Below are 16,890 nucleotides of genomic sequence, written 5' to 3' on the forward strand. Positions count from 1 at the left end.
GATGCGTTCAAATGAAGTAACCGTTCATCAAATTCGCTGAAATTTCTGCACTTGAGAATGAAGAAATGGGCAAAATGGTAAAAGTCGACGCACTGCCACGCCCACAGCTCTTGTGGGCGGAAATGTTAAATGTTGGCCGATGTTTATGAAATTAAGAGTTTATGTTGATTTTAACCAAAACGTCAAAAAAAATATTTTTTAATGAAATTTGATGCATCCTGCTGGTTTACTCTAATTATGTCTAACTTAGAAGGCAAGGAAGAGGTTCTTCAAATTTTTTGGCTCTAACTACTAAATTTTATGAATTTTGGTAAGAATTAACAAATATATTTATTTTATTTCTAAAATAGCTTCTATTTCTTCCTTTTTGAAAAGACAAAACGAAAACATTTACAATACCTGCATAGTAAATTATGTGCATAATATGCGTTTGGACTGAAACCTTCAATCTACCTATATTTTATACAACAAAAGCTGAGCTAATGCAAGTCGGATTTTTTCAGCTATACAATAAAAATTCAATAAATTTTACAGAAGGTGTTACCACCAGATCTATTCGCTTTGCTTCCTTATACAACCTAGAAAAGGCAGAACAGACTTCGCGGTTTTTGCCACCGATGATGTCGATGTCCTCGGCATAAGTCAGCATGTTAATGTTTACTAGTCCTAAGAATAATTCAGCTTGTTTCTTAGATCCATCTTAAATATCCCGTTTTAAAGCAAGCTCACGAAAAACTTTATACTCGCAAAATTATCTAGAATTTCAAATGAAACTGTCTCATGGATTTCAGGTATACATATAAAAATTTTAAGCAATACTTGACCACAGGTATATTAAAGAACTTGACTTTAATCAGATTGGCTTATTACAGAATCGCACTATGTAGTAGAAAAATCAATTTAAATTACTTGCAACCAAATCAAAGTTTTTTCTTAAAATGTTTATTTTTTCATTATATTTATTCGTGCTATCACTACAAATATGCATTTTTGATTTAGGTTAGTTGGATATTTTGCTATGTTTTTACACTGTAGTTCCTTTGTGTGACGGCCTGCCAGTGAAGCTATTTAAGTGCGGCAGCGTGAAGTCGATAAGGTGCATGCACCAACGTATATATGTATACCGTCGATGTTTTTGCAAAACCGCCCATCGACCAACTGCAAAATCGCCTATCTTATAGCACTCAAATTTTACAGGAGAGCGAAGGCATTGCCTTGACAGGCGGTATTGTCTTTAGCTATTATTTTACAAATACATATTTTGATTTAATAAAAATTTTACGATTTTTATGCATAAATCTCGATGCCTGGCGACTTGGGCGGTTTTGCAAAAAACATCAACGATATGCATATAGAATACGGTCGGACGAACGACTGGAATTAAACCCAATCCAGCTGATTTTAAATTCGCACTGAGGCATACAAGCAGCTCATTCAGAATTGGCAAGAGCCCTTCCAAGCCACTCCCACCCTTTTAACTTCCTTAATCTGATTCCAAATTTTAAATTAAGTAGTTTTCCACAAACTTGTTTAACATTGCAATACCGGGGTATTCTCTGTGTCACTGTGCGAAAATTAATTTTTAAAACCGGATTTCCGCTGCTACATCAAAGGCAAATAATAGACAAGTTCAGGAATAAATTGTATGAAAATTGACATAGCAGTGGCGTAAAATGACCTTACCAGCCGTATGCAAAAATAGAAATATCATTTTCGACACATTTCAATTATCAGCATTCTAGTAGCTATGCAGCACCAAGTTAACAAATAATAACTGTACATGTCAGCATGTATGCATACAAAATGCAAAATACAAAAGGGCAGATTTACCTGCATACCAGCCAACAGCAAAGCTTTGTTTACCTATTTGTTGTTGCTTTATTGTGGTGCAGGAACACGCGCATCTACGGCCGCAATTAGCTCAACTATGCCACAATAAAATTCCAATATGCAACTAAAACTTTACAAAATTGTCGCTGCGGTTTTGTGTGCAAAACTTTTCAAACAACAACACGAAACAGGAAAATATTTAAAGACACGTGCAAATATACGTGTGTACGTATGTATATATATGAGAGACATGCTGGCAAGTGTGTGGTGTGTGAGCTAAACGCATACGCCTGCCGTACCGCCAAAAAGCGTGCAACGCCGCTGCACAAACAAATGCATGTCGCCCGGTTGCTGCGCGTTAGTTACCGCTAAATGTCGCGCGCGTACACAGAGAATGCCACGAAACCATTAAAGTGGAATCCACACCGGAAAAATGCATACAACCGCACAACGACCACAATCGATAGCAACAGCCCTGCAGGTTACTGTTTGCTTACTTTATTATATGGATATGTACATTTGTATCTATGTAAGTATCGATATTGGGGCCCATCGATTGCGTTGCACATCTAGCAAATTGAGATACATAGTAGGTAAGTTGCATGTTGCAACATATGTATATATGTATATGTATAGCACAAGGTGCAACTTTCGCACAACAATGCAGCAAAAACTTTTAATAAGCTGCAGAGACGCCGGTTGTGCAGCAGCACGGCAGTGGCATAACATAACGGTAAACAAGTTGCCGCATAGTGGCACTCAAATGACGCGTGTTGCAAGTGAATGCAGTGACACCATATGTCGCTTGCTTGTTGGTGAGCTTGGTGACTGGATATTTACAGTTCAAAGTGTGTGTGTGTGTGTGTTTGTGCGGCAACCACAACAGCGTCAACGGGGTAAACATAAAAATTTAGTGAACGATGAAAACACCTGCCATTGCTCGGCACCTTTTAAATTTTACGAGTATAGCCCCCCCTCCCCCCATTGCCACAATTACTTAATCCCCGTTCCCCGATTTTACTCACTCGCTAATTGCTTGCCCTCGCAATAGTTGGCGCGCCACGGATAATCACAGCCTTCCGTAACGCCACGATGCTTCCCGGCGAAGACCAGTCCATTGGGGCAATCGTAAAGCTCTGGCTGACTGCTAACACACTCCCAATAACGGTCGCAATAGACTTCATCGCCAGCCACACGTCCTTTCACCTTGCACGGATCCGCTTGGCTGCCCTTCAATTGTTGCCCAGTCACGCCATTCGCTGTAAGAAAAATACAAAACAAAACAAAAAATACAGTCAGAATGAGACAGGGAATATGTTGTTCTATTTTTGCAATTTTTGTTTCAGGTGTAGACAATTTTTGGCTACACCGCTAAAAGCGCGGAGGGCACCAAGGCTTTTTTACGACACACACACGTACATTGGCACATACATATGTATGGATGTTGCATTTTTATACCTTTCATGAGCATGAAATGGTATTATAACTTTGGTCCGATGTTTGTAAGTACCAGAATAAGAAGAGATAGACCCATTAAAATGTATACTTATATGATCAGAACGTCGAGCTGAGTTGATTTAGCCATGTCCGTCTGTCCGTCTGTCCGTCTGTCCGTCTGTCTGTCTGTTTGTATGCAATCTAGTCTCTCAGTTTTCGAGATATCCGTATCAAATTTGGTAGGTGGGTGTATTTTTATAATGTATTAATCATTTGTCGGAACCGGCAGAATCGGACCACTATAACATATAGCTCCCATACAACGGATTGTTCAGATATGAGATTTTTCGTTATAACTTCTCCATTTATGCAGCTACGAACATGAAATTTTGCAGTACTTGCACCCATTATCAACAGAATACTTACAGTGAAAATTACAAAGATCGGGTCACTATAACCTATAGCTCCCATACAACTGATTGTTCAGATATAAAATTTTTCGTTATAACTCCTCCATTTATATAGCTAGGAACATGAAATTCCGCACTATTTTCAATAAATATCAACAGAAAACTTACAGTGAAAATTAAAAAGATCGGGTAACTATAACCTATAGCTCCCATACAACTGATTGTTCAGATATGAGATTTTTCGTTATAATTCATCCATTTATGTAGCTAGGACCATGAAATTTCGCGCTGTTTTCACTCATTATCAACAGAAGACTTACAGCGAAAATAACAAAGATCGGGTCACTATAACCTGCAGACCCCATACAACTGATCGTTCAGATATGAGGTCTTTTATCATAACTCCTCCATTTATGCAGCTAGGAACATGAAACTTCGCACCATTTTCTCTCATTATTAACAGAATACTTACAGTGAAAATAACAAGGATCGGATGACTACAACATATATCTTCCATACATCTGATTGTTCAGATATGGGATTTTACTGTAAAACTTCTTTATTTGAACAGTTAAAACCGATAAATTTCGTAAGATATTTTATAAATAATAATACAAAGTCTACTGAGAAAATCATCAAAATCTATGCTGTATAAGCTTTATCTCCTATAGCACTGATTGTTCAGATACCAGTTTTTGCCATATATCTCCTTTATGTAGGAAACTAAATCCAATAAATTGTGTTACCGGTTTACATACCGATCACATAGCAGTGAAAATCACTTAGATTGGTGCCATATAAAGTATATCTTCCATACCTCTGATTGTTTAGATGCGATTTTTTATATAAGTATGTAACTCCTCTATCAATGTATGCACATGTATTCAAAAGCAGTAATCTGTCAAAGTAAAATTTGCAGATGTTCATGAAAGCTATGAAGCCTTCGGCATAGCCGAAGACAGCGCTGCTCTTACTTGTTTTAATTTATTTATCCACATTCGTGTGTTTGTCTGTTGGTACATCAGGCGCTGTTGGTGTTTTCGTGGTCTCATTCTATATTGTGTGACCTGCAGGCGCGCACATTTTATGCTCTTATAAATGTGTAGTGTTTGTATTTACATACACGTGCAGATATGTGAAAATTGTTTGGTTTGATTTAGACTATTTTGAGTAGAAAAGTAACCGAAATTATCGTTGGTGGTTTAGAGGAATATGTCGATACACTCGAACTCTTGATTTATCCGCCTTAACTGCATTTGCTAATTTGGTCGAATTTTTTAAAATTCTTACATACATACATGTCTGTGCCTGCCGGCAAAAATAGTGCAAGCAACTTTAGAAGGTATGACTTTAATATAAAAGATATTAAGTTTCCTTAAAAAAATTCTTATTTTATTTATTTATACTTTTTAAACTACGCCAATGGCTAATTAGTCGTCCTGAGTTTCTCCCGCAATCAAATTTACCGCCCGTAGTGGCGCCAAATGACGCATTTGGGTTCAATGGAAAATTAATATTAGACTATAAAATATTTTGAAAATTTCACCAACGAGCAAAGAAAATTATTCTCTTCAATACTATTTAATGGTTTTCTAACTTGACTTACTATGGTAAATATGAGCTTCTACTTTAACTTTTCACCATTATATTTATAAAACAGGCAACCATTGAGACGAGAATACCAAAATAATTTTTTTCTGTGTCACCCAGGAACCGTTATCATTATGGGTAAAATAAATCTGCATTTAGTTATTATTTTGTTATTTCTATTTTTCGTTTAAAAATAATAAATGAGTTTAATTTTTTCGCTCAGATATGGTAATAACACTGCCTCACAAATTTGTTTTGTTTTGCCCCCGGATGTCTCTATCCAATTCTGAGAAATTAATTAATCATTCCAGATGTTTTGTTTTTTTTTTTATGAAAAAATTAAGAAATCTCAAACTTTGATTGGGAAAAATTTTAAAAATTACAGGTTCAGTGTAAATTTTATACATTTGTGTGATATATGTAGCCTGTTCTATTACAAAAGAAAGCTACTAAAGTGTACATGCCGTATGAGTAACATTCTTTCTTGCTCATATTTCGAACAAGAAATCCTTGCACATTTTCATTTGACTACTCATTCCGTTTTTATATATTCATCGATTTTCTTCATTGGTGGCCTGATTTTTTTGTAACAAAACAAGTTTAACAAAAACGAAAAAAATCTATACAGATTCTGTCATTTTTAAATAAGTCCCCTGATAATGTTTGCATTTTTTTATTTTTTCATCGGAAAATAAACAGATAATCTGAAATGATATATTAGTTTCTCAGAAATGATATATTAGTTTCTCAGAAATGATATATTAGTTTCTCAGAAACTATATTATTGAAAAGAATTCTATATACAGTTTATGTAGAATTTTATTAGCTTTTACTTGCCATACTTCGTAGAAACAAAATCTAACTCGATTTTTGGAAATAGCGAGTGATTCTAGCTAGGAATTTGATAATGTCATTTAGGGTACATTTTTGTTGTAAACCAGTGCTATGAGTGACTTTTATTTTTCCGTTTAAAATAAAATTTTACTGAATTTTTAACCCGAAAATTTGGGGATTTATTTATTAGCGTGCCGCTAGCTGTGAAAAGGTTACGACGCAAATCACGCTTCTACAGTTTTTGAGTTTTTTTGAATAATTATTGTGCGTTATTGTACATATCTGCAATCATAAACAACGGCCCATTTGCTCAATCTTCGCGATCTTAGGTTTTCACAGGTAACTTCCTGCCACATCAGATCTCTTTAGTTACGAAACCAGAAACTCCGCATTTTTCGAACTTTTGTACTTTCCCAAGAATGCCTACGGTTGGTGGAGGGTTCCAAAACTTTCTTCAATCACAAGAAACTTATGGAAATTAAATAAGACATCAAGGTCGGGGTATCAAATAATGGCAATTTAAATAGTTTCATTTTCAAATATTTTCTATGTACCATTGTTAGTCAAATTAAGTCAACGAGACAACGAACTTTTTTTGAATAGAAAAAAATTGTTTCGCCTAAATGGACAGCTCATCCCTATGATCACTAATCTGGAAGTTGAAATGATGACGCTTTCCTCTGGCTTAGAATTAATAATCATAATTCTCATTGAAACGATTTTGCAACCCAAAACGCAAAGGCTCATTCTTAACGTTAACACTTTTATTCTCGTTTTGTTCTCTAGTAGAACGTTCATCAGACTTTTTTTTCTTATTTAACCCTCCTTGAAAACGTTATCGATACTACGATTTCAATTTGTCCTCATTGAAAACGTTCCAGAAGGTTTCCCTCTCATTCCGGTTTTTCTCGAGAATGTTCCCGAGAGTTTTGTTTGCATTTTGTTCTCTACGGAAATGTTCTCGAACCTTTTGTTCTCATTTTATTCACGTTCACACAGCTCCCAATACATTTGTTCCCGTTTGGTTCTTTTGTGGGAACGCTCATGACATTATATTTTGTTCTCATGCAGAACTAAACCAAATTACATAAAATAAGATTCTTTATTTAGAAGATCCGAATGCGAAACGCAAATAGCGAATCATTTTTTTTAAAGTGGACAGACACATAGAAATTGCTCATTGAACTGTTCAACATCCCATCTCATCAGGTAGTACATGTGATAGCAAATTTTAATTTTCCTATTACCAACTGATCGAGCATTAACGCCGTATGCTACATATCGGTCATAAAATGTTAGATTACACTGTCCCAACGACACACATTTTCGCACGCCTCCTTTAATGGCTTACAATTTCCACATTAAAATAATTACTTGTGCCTCACCTGCACAGTATTTGAGTATACATACGTAGGTACATACTAGAGTCCAGCGCAATTGTATTTGCCGCATTTCATTCAATAAGTACTCCTTGCATTGTACTCTACTCCCAACACATTGTTACTTTTTTTCCGCATACATACACTACTTGGCGTTGAGAGAGTAAATACTTGACGTACTTGCTATTACTCCACCAAAGTACGTACTCTACTTTCCCTCATCGCGTACGAGAGATATTTGCTGCTGCCAAAAGGGAGTAGCAAATCTACTCTCTGTATACTTGTAGTACGGTAAGTACTTGCGTATTAAATTTCAATTCTGGTTGTTAGCCTACTAGTTGATATCGTTTGCAGCGCTGGTCAGTGAAATTGAAAGAGTAAAAATAGAATATGGAAATCGACGATGTAAGGAAATGTTTACGGCCTTATTTATAAAAAATAACGTAGATTTAGACAGTTGTTTAATGTGACATTTTCATAAAACTTTTGTATTCAAGCAGCTTTTTAAATCTATGTATGTACTTAAATTTTAAGGAAAGTATTATTTCTCGCCTCTAATTTTCTATAAAACTATTTGCATTCATTAACCAACAAATAAGTTGTCAAAAACAATAACTTAAGCAATGCTGCTATACGAAATAAAATTATTAGTGGCAAATCAAAATTTTGAAAAGTGCCGATTTTCACATTCGATAGTTGGACATGGTAGCGACGAGATGTACGAGCATTTTTTTCTTAAGAGCTGCATACTGATTTAAGAAATTTTTTATAGAAGAAAATTTATTTTCCATTTATTGTGCGTAATTTTATATGAATTTTTAGTTTTTCTTGAGAGCCTTTACAAATAAAAAAATTTCGGAATATGTACATACATACGCAGCCATATAACTTGATTTCAAGAGAAACAAATTTTCATTTGGCACGTTCAGAAGGCGAAACAGCTCGGTAACTGGTGCGATTGCACCTTCTGAACGCGTTATTGCGTACTTCTGATCAACTGAATAGTTGCGTGTTAGATGATCGTAATATTTTTCTGATCATTTGAGACAACATGTTGGTGTGTACCTTTGAGAGTTGAATTTGACAGCTAATGTATGAAGTCGTTTCAAAGACGCATAACGATCAGTGATTTTTGTTTAGCAACGGTTGCGCTCAACTGCTGCGCCTTCTGAACTTACCTATTGATAACTTTTTTTTTTTGATAACACTGCGACAGCTCAAATTGGTATTGAGTAAACCCAAATCCAAGATAGAGTTTTTGAATTTCATTGAGTTTTTTTAATAAATACTGAAATTAGAGGTGTATGAATGGCAAAAGAAAAACTTCATCCGATTTTTTTTAAATCGAAACTACATTTTAACATATGTACATATGTCCATGCATACATAAATATATTTAATATGAACCCATGGTTTCAATTCTACGCATATCGTCAGGGTTTTCCTCACAACTTGGTTTTGCTGCAGTGAAGCGACAGAACAAGTGACGAGAAAAAATATATGCGGACACTTACATATATATGTATCTATGCACATACGTATCTATGCACATACGTATCTATGCACATACGTATCTATGCACATACGTGTCTATGCACATACGTATCTATGCACATACATACATATGTACTTAGGTATGTATATCAGCATTTTAGTTGAAAGTACGTTTTGCTCGTCGCTCTCTTCATCGCTCCACTACATTCCTGTCCTTAGTTTTTTTCAGATACCACAAATGCGCGATCCAGAAAATTCTTCTATCATTCTTGCCACAAATGTATGTTTTCTTCGAAAATACTCAAGTACTACCAGTAGAGTACTCTACTGTCAAATACCTTTTACTCGCAGTAGTTGCGGAAGGCAAAGTAAATACTCTACGCGTGTTGCAATTGATCGGTAGTTTACGTACGCTTGCTGAAACTGGTTTATGCTTACTCACAATTGACCCGAACGATGAAAGTAGGGGATGGAAAGTATTTGCGCGGCGATCGGATGTCTTGTTGGGCCGTTTAAATGGAATTGCGCAGGAGTCTAGTACATACATATGAGCGTGGGTAAGCAAACGAGGGAATTAATATAGCAAAGTGGCACCTACATACATACATACATACATATGTATGTATACACATCATCATATCAAACTGTGGACTTTTGACAAAACAACTTGTCTCGATTGAGGTCATTTACACTTCAAAGCTGTAATTCATCGTGTTGTCGAATGATATTTTTATGTTTGGTCATTAATTGAAGTACTTCAAGATGCTATCGTAATGACATTTAAATAAAAATATCATCTTTTTAAATGGAAGTTCCTTATAATTTACTCTAAATTCATAGCTACAGAAAGCACAGAGCTTGTTTTGTTAAAAGTCCACAGAAATGTTTCCCTGAGTATGGCTGAGCATTCCCGTACAGCACGCCAATGGCTAACACGCAATCGGCCCGGTCACATTTTATGGATAAATAGTTCAAGGCAATTGAATGAAGGTAGTAAAAATGGGTGTATTTGTTGTTTGTGCTGTATTACTAACTAGTTAGTGGCAAAACTTAAATGTGAGCAATAAAAGTTTTATCACTGGAGTTCTTAAAATATTTACGACGCTGTAGATGTACATACTAAATAGCATATGGAGATCGAATACAAACGTATGTGTGTGCATATGAGCATAGGTGTATTCACGATCCGGTGCATACTGTCTAGCATGGTGCATAGATAGCATAAATAGCATTATTGGATAATTTTGTTGTTGATTGAACATATGAAATAACAACAATTATGCTATTTATGCTATCTATGCATCATGCTAGACAGTATGCACCGGCTCGTGAATACCCCTAATGTGTATATGATTGTGCATACATATTGTAGGTAGTCACTGTAAACAATAGAGAAAGAATAACTAGTTGGCACAGCGGTGCAATAAAGGCAAAGCACTGTCGTAGGCTGCTTTTTGATAGACTTTTATTAGCTTAAGATTGGCTTGTGAGCCAACTAACTGCCGGAGTTCCAGTTGATTGCGTTGTTGTGATACAGACGTGGTCATAATCATGATTGTCCAGTGCCACCAAGGTGATTCACGTGATTTATATTTTTAGTTGTTGCATTTTGGTTTTACTGCTAAGTATATTAAATTTTGAAGAGATTGCGCAAAGAACATTTGAAGAACATTGTATGTGTAACTAATTTTAATGAAAAAAGTCGAATAATGGAATCTAACCGAGCGTGGAAGGATAACAAGCAACTACACAGCTGCCCGTAAGTTGTGGGAGTATGTATTTTTTTGTGTGATTTCCAAGCAATTACCGTGACCGTCCCGACAAGAAATTAAACCACTTTGAAAGAATTTAATGAGGAATAGATAGTAAAAGCATTAACATCTCTTTTTTAACATAAATAATTATGACACATTATTTATTTAATGGGTCTTGTCTTTAGTCTGGAAAGATCAATTGCTTTGGGATATTTCTGTAACTAAGCAACTCAAGTAACTTAAATTAATTGTCATGTATTATGGAAATTTGGGTTCCTCAAGCCGAGGAAATCATACAGAAGGTAAATTATGGTTACAACTATTTGTTTTATAAAAATAAATACAGACTATTTCCTTTCTCAGTTCATAAACATTTGTTCATTCTCACAGGGTATCCTCCTATGCCGGCTTACACAAATATGGTATTCCATAAATTCATTGCAACCCCCAAAGCGTATGCATGGACACGCAAACGTTCACAAAAAATTAGTTAGTTCAATTTATCGGAAGTGCGTAAATTCATTTCCGCTTAACGCTTAACGCTTAAATGGCACTATGGGTCACCACGGCGATTACCAGTGCGGTAGTGTGGTTGGATAAACTTATTTAAAGGTGTACATATATGCTGGCAGTCAGGGTAAGTCACTAAATCTAACTATATAAAACTTTTGTTGACTAAACCCGGATTAGGTTATGTTCATAGCTATTTATATATTTATATTAACTTTGTGCACATGTCGGTATTCACTTGATTGCCTGAACAGTTAGTTGCTCCGGCAACCAGACGCTAGGCTGCAATCAAAGCAGCATAAGTATTCGAGTGGGTCGCATAAAGGGCCAATAAAATATTACACCGGTTGAGGTGGCCACGACTTATGGAATATTTTTTGTGCTTGTGCGTAAGTAATCTTGTGAAGTTTAGGAGGAAATATCTATATACTCTTAGTTGTGGTTCCAACTGATTTATTGTTCAAATCGGGCAATACAATTACTTTCATATGCATGTAACTATTCAGCAATCGACTATTCTTTAAAGATAGACGGGATTTCAGAAACCAATGTTGAAGAGCGTCAATATCACATTAAAGCCTAACCTCGTAAAATGAATCTTTACTTATAGCGTATACCTTATGGTCGTCTCCAAAGAGTAAAAATAGCTTCTAATGCCATTTAAAAAAGGGCAAACAGTAGAGGACCTAAGACACTTCTTTGCGGCACCCCAGAGGAAGCCACATAAGAGTCTGAAGACTCACCATCAATGGTAACAACACAAGGTCTGTTGGATAAGTGGTATTTTATCCATACCAAAAAGCAGGAATGCAAACCTAAGCAGACAAGTTTTTCGACTAAATAGTATTCCATGAGGGACTTTTTCGAGAAATCCGTATATATACAGTCCACCTGTAATCCAACAGAAAATGCCTTTATGCAGTAGTCGGTGAAAACGGCTAAGTTTGAAAGTGTAGACCACCCAGAAACAAAGCCATGCCGATTTTAACAAACAAAAGATTTAATAGCAAAGTACAGTTTATCTTTTACTCGAACACTTGAGAATTAGTTGAGAGCTTAGTTCCGGCCATCGTTTTTCTTACCACTTTTTGAATAAATAAGAGTAATGGAAGTAACCTCCATTCATCGATAAATGGACTTGAAGCAAGAGGCTTATTAAGTAGCGGTTGAATTAGGGCAGACAATTTTTTCAATAGAAGGGCAGACAGACCATCAACATTAGTTTCAGAAGAAGGTTTAAGTGAAGCTACCCCTTTTGTAATATCTTTAGTTGATAATGTTAGCGGACCAAAATTAGGGCTCGAATTGATATCAGAAGAAAAATTAGCTGTGGTGCTATTATCATCGGAAACCAAATTCGACCTAAAAAATTCAACGAACACATTGGCCACATCTTCTGGAGACTCAGCAAAATTATCATCCAGGAAAACTGGAGTTGGGATATTTGAACATGATCTCTTGGATTTGATATAAGTCCAAAAAAAATTGGATTAGATTTATTGCTCAAATCAGCAGATCGAATGTAGTTTTTGCGGACATATTTGTCTAAGCGACTAAATTCTTTTGAATATTGTTGATATTTAAGGAAAAAATTATGCTTATTGGTTAACTGAAATCTTTTGTAATATTTTTTTCTTAAGCTTTTACAGCGAATTTCACGAAAGCAATTTAAGTGAAAAATGATTTTAATTTTATGAATTTAATATGGAAATTGACAGAAAATAAAAAATCATTTTCCATTTAAATTGCTCGTGAAACCGGCTGTTAAACTTTTTAAAATCTTTATTGTACCAGGGTACTTTATATGATAATTTTTTGTTTACAGGTATATTTTCAAGGCAAAGTTCATACATTGCTTTTTAAAAGTCGAAATATCAGTTTGTAGTACTTAAATCTGATAAAAGGGCCAATAAAATAATACTCATGGGCGGCACTTACATAAGCTAGAGTGAGAACAGAGTTAAAAAGAGTGTCAGTCCATAGGACATTGTGTAAGTTGAAATCCCCCAATATGCACAAATTACCATCCGATGGATCATTTAATGCGAGCGAGACAATATGATCCGCGTGTATTTTGTTTTTGCCTTTGATGGGTGTGCTGTCAAATGAGTAAAAGGAATAACAAAATACACAAAATACATGTAAGGAAAAGAAATCAGCTGATATAGCAACAACACCTTTTATATAATCGCCTTGCCTAAGGCATGAAACCAATTTGGTAGAAATCATTGAACGTTTCGGTAAGACTCAATTAAAGCAATTAAATTTTAAAGAATCACCTCTTGAATATATAAAATCGATATATAAAACAAAAATAATATAGGCTAGAACAAGAAAAGAGTTGCCAGAGTTAAAATGTGGGTATCAATTGAAATGGGTTGAAAATACTTGATTCCTAAACTAAATGGTGGAAAGTTGCCACATGTCAAAAAAATTAAATCATGGTTCCAGACGAAAGAGGTTAAAGTAGGTTGTACATTGAAAACATTTTGATAAGGGTTGCCACTTGCTTTTAAAAATTAATTCAGAGAATATAATAAGTAAGATTAATATTTTATGGCTACCAATCAAAGGATTTTGAACAGGTTGTCCTTGGGAGGGTTGCCACCTGTTTAAAAGTCATATTTAAGTTGAATAATTGAAATTAGGTAATTGAAATATGAATCATAACTTGGGTGTCAGACGGAAGGTCCTTAAAAAGGTTGCAGTTTGTAACATTTTGAAGAGGTTGACACCTGTTTAAAATGCCGAAGTTAATTTAATTATACACAAGTTAAATTAAACATGTATTAAAACATGGGTGGTACACGAAAAAGTAATACGAAATATTTTTTTTAACGTTTATCGTATTTTGACGTTGATAAGGGTTGCCACCTATTTAAAAATTAAACTCAATTCACATTATTTTTTATGTTGAATGAAATATTTCAATATGGGTACCAAAAAAGTCTGTATAGCTAAATAACAGTTAAGGAAGTTGCCACCTGTCAAATTTAACTTGGATTAAGGGAATAAGATAACTGCAATACGTATGACAATACGCATGTCAGGGAAAAGAGCTTTTGGAAGGTTTCGATTTGAAAATATTTTGAGGAAAGAGAAAAATGTTAAAGTGAGTTTTTTGAACTTACACTGGCGGCCATAAGAATAGACTCGCCTTACTTCGAAGAGTTTTGGCTATATTTCCATGGTTTGTTTTATGTTAAATATTTTTTTATAAAAGCCTGGCTAACTATACAATAAACACCATATAAATCCCCTTTTCAAACTTTATACAAAAATTATAAAAATTCGACAAATTTTCACCAAATTTTTAAACTTTTTATTCAGAATTTTTAGAAAGGAATTTTAAGAATTTTTTTATGCTGACGGTGTCACGAATTTTTTCCCATAAAAATTGTGCTCGACAATTTTTTGATATCCAAGAGAATGCCTAGCATCGTCAACAAAAAAATGTGTCAAAAATCAACGGTATTTTCTAGCCACTTGAAACTTGAACTTTAATTGAATGGGCTACAAAACTGCATACCAGAAATTTTTCTAAAGATTCTGAATAAAAAATTTGAAAATTTAGTGAAAATTTGTGGAATTTGTATAATTTTTGTATAAAGTTTGAAAAGGGGATTTATATGGTGTTTGTTGTATAGCTAGGCAGGCTTTTATAAAAAAACATTAAACGTAAAATAAACCATGGAAATATAGCCAAAACTCTTCAAAGTAAGGCAAGTCTATTCTAATGACCGCCAGTGTATTTGTTTCTCATATAACGCGCAGAAATTTCATACACTCAGTGAAGCGGTTGAGGAAAAACTAGTACTTTTATGTACATACATACAAATGTACATGACGATAAAAATATCACATCAGAGAAAAAGTGGCAGACGGCAGGCTTACGCTAATAAATGTATATGTACATTTGTATATCTCAAGAAAAAAATGACTATTTATAAAGGAGAATAACCAGAGCGGGCACTTTTACAAAAAGTAAACAAAAGGGGGAAAAAACGGGTGAAAGCAAACCCGGTAAAAAATGAAAAAGGAAGAAAGAGGGCATGTAAGCAATTCCGGTCGACACGACTTGTCATCAATCAGGATCAGCAGCGAATTTTCCACTAAGTCATCGTGGCACTCAACGTGCATAGCCTATGAACTCACTTATAAATGCTCAGCTATTCATCCTGGCAAATGCATGCATGAAACATCTATTTCTACCATATTTTATCATAAGGTGAAAAAAGGATATACTTTTTTTAACAGGACTAAGGAAATATGTAGGTAAAATTTTCGCAGAACTACCTAAATATTTCTTTTGACTCTTAGTTTTATGTACCTTTGTAAAAAGGCATTGGTCCGGAAATCTTGGCAAACTTGCGTGTAGCAGAGCCGACGAAGGTGTTGCACCCTTAGGGGAAAAAATCCTCCAAATCAAACTCCAGCACGTTAAAGTACAATAGCTTCAAGCGAGCTCTTCATCGCATCAGAAAAGGAGATGCTAGATATGGCGGTGTCTCGAAAGTTTTTGCTGTCGTCGGGATGATGTACTAAAGGCACGCAATTTTGGGACGCACCATCTAAGCCGGGAAGTTTGAGCCATTGTCTAATTACAGCACTGAGGATCAGACAGTAGTGGCCATAGAATGGAATGGGGAGGAGGCTCTCATTCTGGTTTTTTATTACAAAGCGCATCGCCGGGTAAGGCTGGCGAACTTACACACCCGGATGCCGATGCAAATGCACATCACTCTACTTGGGGTTGAAGTGACATAGACGAGCGAGGTAAGCCTTTACTCGGCTTATTACTTCATAATAATTTAAGAGTAGATAATTACCGCCAGGATTTCAACGTACTTTGCTATGAGCCTGGAGTATATAGGTTTGGAGCGCTGAGGTCTTCTTTGTCAGACCACGACCACCAAAAGATATTTCCTACTGAAACCCCAGATTCGCAAACCGGACCTTTTTTAAGTTAGTTAGTTGAGAGCAGCTTGAATTCGCCCAGGTTTCGAAGGAATGCCAGCAACATGGTAGTGATAAAAAATTGCCTGTCTAAAACACATGTCGCTAATAACTAAGCTCGCCTCCTTGGGAAGGCCAAATAAAAAGCAAAGCCACCATGGCGGTGCGGGAAAATCTACAAACTAGCGAAATCTGTTGCGTGCTGGGGCAAATACAGAGATCTCCTGGTAATCTAGGGGGCTGACAGATTGAGGACGGTTCTGTCCAAAGGTTCTATAACTCAAAGGGTCATCAATAGGGGTGCGTGGGTTAAAAATACTTACCTCTCATTGAATCATGATGTGGAAGACCCTGCCAATACTGGCGCACCCATGACAGATGGAGGGGCATTGTTAAAAATCTTGTGACGCTCTCCAAACTATGTATGTACATTCGGTGTTGCACTCTTTGTCTCAGTATAGTCCCCGGTCTATATGGCATTTTTCCTGCTATGCTACAAGGATCACAACACAAGACCAGGGATGACTAAGCAAACTATTTTAGGGGATGATGATATTTATTCTTAGCAAAGCCAAGCAGAAGCTGTCACGCGGAAGCTAAGAATTTTACGCCCATTTTGACTAACTTCTTTTCTACTTACGACTGCTGACAGATGAACAGATCATACTAAATGTTGAGGGAAGTATGCTTTCCAAA

At 35.6% G+C, this 16,890-nt stretch overlaps 1 protein-coding gene across 1 annotated transcript in view; it reads right to left on the reverse strand.

Annotated features, from left to right (window-relative positions):
* Positions 1 to 16,584, reverse strand: part of LOC118753617 (protein obstructor-E-like) — a 32,349-nt gene extending 15,765 nt beyond the window's left edge. The window contains exons 1-2 of the mRNA XM_036488498.1: positions 16,518 to 16,584; positions 2,856 to 3,152 (exon numbers count right to left, since the gene is read on the reverse strand). Coding sequence (XP_036344391.1) covers positions 2,856 to 3,152; positions 16,518 to 16,584 — 364 coding nt within the window. The remainder of the gene's footprint in view (positions 1 to 2,855; positions 3,153 to 16,517) is intronic.
* Positions 16,585 to 16,890: the final 306 nt, after the last annotated feature.

Source organism: Rhagoletis pomonella, unplaced genomic scaffold (genome assembly GCF_013731165.1).
Source record: "Rhagoletis pomonella isolate Grant_MI unplaced genomic scaffold, Rhpom_1.0 Rhpom_scaffold_00002, whole genome shotgun sequence".
NCBI lineage: Eukaryota > Metazoa > Arthropoda > Insecta > Diptera > Tephritidae > Rhagoletis > Rhagoletis pomonella.